This window comes from Mercurialis annua, linkage group LG3, assembly GCF_937616625.2.
Source record: "Mercurialis annua linkage group LG3, ddMerAnnu1.2, whole genome shotgun sequence".
NCBI classification, from domain to species: Eukaryota; Viridiplantae; Streptophyta; class Magnoliopsida; order Malpighiales; family Euphorbiaceae; genus Mercurialis; species Mercurialis annua.
The window spans coordinates 2,354,069-2,362,006 of NC_065572.1; the positions used below are offsets into that span (position 1 = coordinate 2,354,069).

A 7,938-nucleotide genomic window follows, 5' to 3' on the forward strand; every position below is an offset into this window, starting at 1 on the left:
TCACGGGCTGACCCGGCCCATGGCCACCTCTATATGCAATTACATATAGTGATTTTATAATAATTCAATTTTTAAAAATTTAAGAGCACCATAGGAATATTTTTAATAAATTAACCATATTTAACAACTCTGTAAACTTTTATAAAAGTTATGTTTGGTTATCTGTACGGAATGGAGGAATTAATCTTTTTGGTAATGTGAACAAAAATAGTAGAAAAAAACAATTACAAGTTCTAGTCTAAACTCTAAAATGCCACTTGATAATGAAACATGGGGTTGGTAGACTTATAATATATACTTTCAATTATTTTTGAAGGGAAACATAAACAAACTAGTTTGATCATAAGTATCAAGTTAATTCAATTAATTAAGCAAAAATGATAATCAATTGAAGTAATTACCAGATTATCACAATTTGGAATAATATTATGCTAAATCATTATATATTTCAAAGATAGACTATTTCTTTGGATTCACATACATTGATTTGGGTCTATTAGTTAGTTTTAAATTTATTCAGTACTATTTAAAAAAGAAAAAATTAATCAATACAATACTTTGTCCACACAAAAATAGGACTAAGTTTACTTTGAAATCATCTAAAAAGACTGAAGTCAATTTCATGCATAAAATTGGTTGTTGAACTTGGTCACCACCTTCCTTGGTACCTAAATTTTAATTTTCATACATATATGAAAACAACCACATTAATTTTAATTTACCGATGTAAATGCGAAAGTACGTGGCATCTATAAATTTATTTCACCGGTCTTGATCGTAAGCAATTTTTTTTATCACGGTCTAAATCTTTGATTCTTTTAAAGAAAGTTTTTTCGTAATGGTACTGTATTGGTAATATCTTATGGAACCGTGGCAGAGCTATCCACCAGCGGAGTCATGCGTCCGCTCTGGTCGAAGGTGGTTGGAAGCATAAGTTTTTATAAAGTGAGTTATAATTATGAACTCCATTTTGATTGACATAAGAAAATTATCGATTATAATTTTATATTTTATTTTATTTTAATTCATCAAAAAATAAATTTATATTTTAAAGATAGCCCTCCAACAAATTTTTTTTGCTACGAACGGATACACAACCATTGAATCCAATAATATTAAACCATGAAAAATACTTAAATGATAACCTATATCAATTCTAAATTCATTTGTGCTATAATAATATTATCATTGATTTCATACTTTAATTACATTCTAACCCTAAAAAAAGGGTCTGATGTTTGAGATAGAGAATTGAGTTTGTATTTACATTTTTAGTTTATTTTAAATACGATTAAACATAATAAAACAGTTTCAATCGAATATTATTTAATTTAATGTGATTTGTTGGACCTTCCAAAGATGATTGAATTGTAGGATTGTGCATTTAATTCAAACCAAACCAAATGATTTTTTTCAAAACCAAACCAATCATAAAATTTAAGGAATTAAAATGTTTCAAACCCAAAAAAACCAATTCAATTTATATAAGAACATAATTAAAATTATAATGTCCAAAACCGAATGAAGAACCAATTTTTTTGTATAATATGAAACGAAACCGAACTCATCAAATCAAATCGAATGCACACGCTAGCGAGTTGTATTGCGAACTGCTGCAGAAAGAAGTTCACTTTGCAATAAGTAATTTCCAATTCTTCACACGTTTTTTTAATACGAACCCGCTAAAGCTCAACAATAAACAGAATTTATCTCACAAATACAAACATACAATAGAGCGGTTGAAATCAACCCAGCAAGTATGTGCTTCACATTTACAAATACAAGTAACATATTAGTGAAGGCTTGAAGCAAGCCATGTCAGCCAAACAGTCAGACTGGCTTCATCATCATCAATGTGCACAGAATTACAGGTATACACTTGAATTAATTCCTTTGCCAACTTTCAATTTCCGGCTAGCTCAACTCCGCCCGCCTCTCCCATCTAAGGTCTTCAGACAACTGGTTGATTGCAGCTCGCGGGTCGCCATTTGATACAGACAAATAGTATTGAGCAGTACCATCATCGATTTGCATGCTTCTCTTTATAGACTCAAGTATCTTTTTCTTGCCGTAGTCAGAGGTTCTCCGATTTGGCATAAAGCTATGCGATTTATCAGGCTCGCCGTCTAGATACAACACCGCCACTTCCCTGTTTGCATATGCATCCAGCTCGATGTAGCATGTGCTGTTTATGAGAAGGTCTGGACTGCTTAGAGGGATTAATAACCTATACCTTGAATGAATACCATGGTCGCTCATCATGTTATTCAATCGTTTTATGTTCATTACCTGCAGAGAGTTCACAATGTTAAAAAACCTTATAAATTATAATCTTACCAAAGAGAAATAAAACATTAAACATTATGCTTAAGGAAGTTGGATTTCAAGTCAAAACAGTTGTAATTGGGTGTTTTGAAGGAAGAGAACTTTAAGCTCAAATTTTAGATTCATCCCCACCTAGCTGCTACTAGCAATAATACCATTTTGGCATTCCTGATTATTATTTTTTTGCAGGAAGGTCCTGAATTAAGCTTATCTTGAAACTTCTTTTCCAAGTTGATTGTTCGTATCAAAAGAAGAATTATTCTAATAATTAAAAACTGACAAAAACACATATTTATAGTCTATTCCCAACTACGAGTTACAATTCAGCTGATCAGATTGCCTCACTAATATCACCATTGGGCCATAACTTTCCTTCAAAAGTCAAAGTCGAGTCAGAAACCGAACTTAAGCTGCGGTGCAGGCTAACTCTCCACTCCAAACCAACATAGGCTGGCAGCCGCTCGATCATTTTGAATTAATAAGGCTCACAACATCTACCAAATAAACAATACAACTTGGTGTCTTACTTAACTTTTAGACTTGTGTTCAAAATCTAGTTAGTTTAGTGCTTAATTAGCCCCATAGCCATAATTTTGCATAAAAGTCCAAATCTTACATTACAATAACTTACAAAACCTTTCTGCAACTCTTTCTTTTTAATACCTAAGCACAATGATTAACATACATTTGGTAACCCTTTGTAAATCATCCACCACTCTTGCAAGCTATCAGAACAAATGAAGATTTAAAGCAGAAAATAGTAAGAGTAATAACCTCTATCAAAAAGCGTGGATCCGAGCTCATCAATCACCAACCTTACAAGTTACAAATTGAACCCAAATTACCTTTATTATTCAACCAACTCTCTAACAATTAAAAAACCTAATTACCTTCACTATACTTCCATTCTACATTCCTATTAAATTGAGCACTCAAGCATATCCGCCTCCATATCTTCTACCTTCTTAATTTGAGATAAGAATTATATGATTAATTATTCTAACATCGCTCAAACATCAATTCGTTTGCTCACTTCCATTTTCAAAATTTACTAGATTTGGCACAAATGAATCCTCAAGCATCATCTAAAAGGTAGCACCGACACGGGCACGGACACGGGAAACACAACACTTGGACACAGACACAGCAAAACGGTGTTTTATGGTTTTCTATCTAAAAATTGAAGTTTCGAGTCTGAAAAATCACGTCTAAAACGTTTCCGGAACGGGACACGGTGATTGAATGAGCCACTCAAGCATTATCAAACCGTCTTAAAATTTGAGATAACGAGTCCAATTTTACTCTTTAAAGAGGTAATTAATGACTAAAAACTCCATAACAAAGCTACCATCTTAAATCACTAAATGAAATATTAAAAAAATAAAAACTTTAAAATACCTGAACAGAATATTTAACAGCAAGACCGGCAACAGTATCACCTTTACCAATCTTATGAGAAATAGCAAATTTCCGTAACCCATCTCTCCAAAAACTACCTCCGGTCACCGGTTTTCCAATTATACCCTTCAATTTCCACGGCCTCATAAACGCAGTTTTCACTACTGCATCCTCAGACGACACCGTTTTCCACACCCTGCAAACGCAGCTGGCTCTCGCCAGGTCAGCAACCGGCAGCTTCTCGAAGATTAAACGGAGGGTGTCCGGACACGTGAGCGCCGTGAAGTGAGAATTCATTGGGGAAATAATGGTGAGTGACTCGGCCGAGTTGTCGGATGATGAATCGGATGGGATTAGGGGTTGTGTGAGATTGTTAGGGACTCGGTCGTCTTCTTCGTCTGTGTCACCACAGCAGCCCATTGATTTGTTTTTAGAGAGATAAAGTAAGAGAGAAAAAAAAGGAGAGGTTGAAATTGAAAGGAAAAAGGTTCAAATATGTCCCTAAACTGAATTATATATCAATTTAACCCCTAAACCTATGCACATATCAAATTGATTAAAATTTGAATATGGGGTCAATGCGGTAACGAACTTGTAACTCGAGGTCAAACAGTTCACTCTCAAATATTTTAATGAATTAAACATAATTCAATTTTTAGGTAATATGAAGAAATTCTAAGACCGCAGTTTTATCCTTTGACCGAAAAATACATAATTTTGTCCTTAATTAACCTAAAAATAAAAAATATTATCCTTAGTAGATTAAACTAGCTGAAAATGAGCAATTTAAGTCCAAATTACAAATTTAGGGACCAAATTAAACCTTAGCTCATTAAAATTTCACCACAACTTGCATACATTTTTAGCTTTTTTTCCCTTGTACTACAGAAGCTAACCATTGAAGAAGAAAGTTGTACAATACAAACAGCATATCAAGGAACAATACACACAAAAAATATAGCACACTAGGAATAATGGATAATGTCTATGTTAGAATTCCAACTCTAAGTCGTAAAACAAGAGTTTGATGGCGGATGGAGAAATTAGATCAAGTGCCCCATCCATGGTCAAGGCCGAACGAGTTCATGTAGCCTGGTGCATAGATATGAGCATGACCGTGATGGTGATCATGGTCACCGTGACCATGGTGATGATGATGATGGTTATCGCCGCCCTCTTTTGTTACGTCGAACATTTTTTGGATGTGCTCTTGTATTGGTTCTTCTTCGACTTTCCTGACTGACTTCGGTAAAGAGGATACAAACTTGACGATATTGTCAGCTACTTCATCTGCAGCATCTTCCTGAAATCACCAACACCAGGAATAAAACTGAATTATAATTCAAATACAGGAACCTACAGATATATTCCATGCAACATCTGAGAACAATGACAATAATCAAAAGAAGATGAACATTATTATTCATCTCCAATATATCGGGTCAAGTCATGCATACTGGGTTGAGCATGCGCTAAGTTGTGGGTTCAGAGCATAGGACACTAAGAAGACTGGTGTGGTACTCAGAGAAGTGAATAATAGTTTGTAAGATCAGATTAGCATTTTCAAGCATTCGTTGAAATCAAGACACCTTATTCCCAAGGGCAGATAGCCAGACAGACACACAGTCTATTCTAAGCCGTTGTCTGACGAACAAAATTATTTTGCTTACACCTGCTTAGAAAATTTTCTGCTTGAAGTGCGTATTTAGTGGATCGATCATTTCCAGGCACAACAACTCTAATGTTTACATGTTATAATAATAGCTTCAGAAAAATTTATGTTCAAAGTTCAAAAAGATTACAGAGGACAAAAAAACAAAACGCATACTCATGCTGTCATGTATACATACACCTTTTCAGTTCTACCTTTTTTGACAAACAAAGTGAACTTCTATTGCATTAAATCAGAGAGGATTGCATCCTTAACAAAGTCAGGTGGTTCCCAACATTCCCTACGCCCAGGCCAAGAATATGTCGCTTTTGCCATACTGTGAGCAAGCATATTCGCAGAGCGGAAGACAAAACAAATCTCCACATTACTCGAGAAGTTTTTGTGCAACATAGAATATGGCAAAAGACATGATACTAAGTAATCATTTTATCATTGTTGTTACCTCCTGATGAATAAGATGCTCAATCTAATATCAGCATCCAATTCCTAAACAGCTACCAGCACTTGCTAAATTCTAATTATTCTCAACTAATTCAAAATTGGTTGACCTCACTAATAAACACTATGATCACAAGTTAGACACCAGGGTCATGCGTATTTACATCCTGCCCCAGAACCAATCACTGCAGATTCTAAAAACAGTTAAATTGTTGAGTCGCAGCTACAACAAATCTACTAATCATCATTCAAGAACTTGCCACATTTATAAGAAACCAAATGCAGTTTAAGTTACACAATTACTTTAGGAATCTAAATAATAAAAGAAACCCTCACCTGAGACCACCGTCCACCGGAGTGCCAAACAAATTTGGCATGTGGAAGCGCCTCAGCTATCTTACGCCCCTCGTCATTCCACTCTTTCGACCAACTATTAGACCAAATCACCTGAATAGGCAATCCCTTTACACCATCCAAACCACCCCATTCTACCACACTAAAGCTAGAATTCAACTTCTGTCCTGAACCCACAACAGCTCTCCTCCCATCTCTACCTTTCAAAACCATTCTATTCGCCTCCAAATCCAAACCACCAACCCCCTTCGAACAACACACCTCAACCAACCTCCGATACGCAAAATTCGACCCTAAAACAATCTCTCTAACTACAGGCATTTCCAGAACCCACAAAGGCAAAGCCGGCTTCGACCCAGCATCAACAATAGTAACACTCCTAACCAACTCCAAATTCTCCAAGACCCAATTCGCCACCATCCCGAAACTCGAATCATGCAAAACCAAATGCACAGGAGCTAACCCCATTGTCTCTATAACCTCCCCTAAAACCCTCCCCATTTCGTCACTCCCTAACACAATAGGCTTAGCAACAGTCTTCAAACTACTATAATGAGACATAATCTTTTCATAAGGAACCTCACCAGTCTCAACCATGTTATCAAAAGCCCAAAAAACACCCTTCTCTCTAATCAAATTATAAGCATCAAAAAACCTCTCAAGAACACCATTTCCTCTCTCTACAAGAACATCAATAAATTTATCAGAAAAGCCATTTCCAGGCAAATCAAACCCAACCCCATGAACCCCATTAGAATTCAAAAAGCTTAAAACTTTCTTGTAAGAAAATGAACTAAGACCAAACCCATGAACAATCACAACTTTCTCAGACAAAGAACCTAACTTTCCACTCTCCACAGTGAAAATCTCAGTGGGTGGTTGATTTTTAGCTAGGTGGGCTTTGATTGTACGGCCTTGGGAGTAATGGTGGCGTAATGGAGGTGAAAGTGAGAGGAAAAAGGATTTAGGGTCTGATGATGATGAAGTTAGTGAAGAGAGAGTGATGGTTAGGAGTGTGACTAGTGAGACTGTAAGTGTTAAGTAGAACCAGAAAACAAATGGGTTGGTTTGAGTTTGAGTTTGAGTTTGAGTTTGAGCTTGAGCTTGAGCTTGTGTAGTAATTTCTGATTTGTTGGGTTTTGATTGTGGTGAAGTTTGTTGTTTTTTTGGTTTTCTGTTTCTTAGGTTTTGGTCTGGTTCTTGTTCTTCTGTGATTATTGCCATTGTCGGGGAATTTTGATGCTTTTGAAGATGGATCTAACTAAAGATCTCTGTACTGTATATGTTCAAAGATTATCAAAAAGTTTCAAATTTTTCTAGCTTTTACATAACGGCACCGTATACTAAAAGTTGAAAAGTGACAAAAGGTTTATTTTAACCCTTAAATTTGGCACAAAATATTAATTAAAATCAAATTCATGGCTTTTAAAAAATTCCTTAAATTCGCATTTTAACTCGTTTTACCCTCTAAGACAATGTGTTAAAATTGATTGGAAATTTTTATACATACTAGAGTTGATATGATAGAAAATCGACAAAGGTTTATTCTAATTTAAAAAGAAAATATCAATTAAGAACAAAAGTTTATGTTATTGGACAAAAAACACTCACAAATAAATTACTTGGCTCATTTTACCTTTTTAACTGAGGTGGTATAAACTAAAAAGTGATTAGAGGTGGTAACAAACTATTGGATCATTTGAAATTGACGGGATAAAATGAATAAAACGCTTATCTTGAGGATGGTTTTG

The 7,938-nt window shown here is 35.1% G+C and overlaps 2 protein-coding genes across 2 annotated transcripts; both read right to left on the reverse strand.

Moving 5' to 3' along the window:
* Positions 1-1,614: 1,614 nt before the first annotated feature.
* Positions 1,615-4,174, reverse strand: LOC126675201 (F-box protein At1g55000). The gene is made up of 2 exons (XM_050369808.2): positions 3,724-4,174; positions 1,615-2,289 (listed from the first exon to the last, which is right to left on the reverse strand). Exons 1-2 carry the CDS (start codon positions 4,141-4,143, stop codon positions 1,915-1,917), a joined length of 795 nt encoding a protein of 264 aa, XP_050225765.1. The 5' UTR covers positions 4,144-4,174; the 3' UTR covers positions 1,615-1,914.
* A 353-nt stretch (positions 4,175-4,527) lies between these two features.
* LOC126674572 (protein AUXIN RESPONSE 4) lies at positions 4,528-7,494 on the reverse strand. The gene is made up of 2 exons (XM_050369048.2): positions 6,170-7,494; positions 4,528-5,026 (listed from the first exon to the last, which is right to left on the reverse strand). The coding sequence occupies exons 1-2, from the start codon at positions 7,409-7,411 to the stop codon at positions 4,772-4,774; spliced, it is 1,497 nt and encodes a 498-aa protein (XP_050225005.1). The 5' UTR covers positions 7,412-7,494; the 3' UTR covers positions 4,528-4,771.
* Positions 7,495-7,938: the final 444 nt, after the last annotated feature.

Bases quoted from the DNA above. Each gene is read 5' to 3' on its own strand.
- LOC126675201 (XM_050369808.2), bottom strand. From the start codon at position 4,143: ATGGGCTGCTGTGGTGACACAGACGAAGAAGACGACCGAGTCCCTAAC. The intron at 2,290-3,723 runs GTATTTTAAAGT...AACTCTCTGCAG, and splicing joins CTGTTAAATATTCTGTTCAG to GTAATGAACATAAAACGATT.
- LOC126674572 (XM_050369048.2), bottom strand. From the start codon at position 7,411: ATGGCAATAATCACAGAAGAACAAGAACCAGACCAAAACCTAAGAAAC. The intron at 5,027-6,169 runs GTGAGGGTTTCT...TGGTGATTTCAG, and splicing joins CCGGTGGACGGTGGTCTCAG to GAAGATGCTGCAGATGAAGT.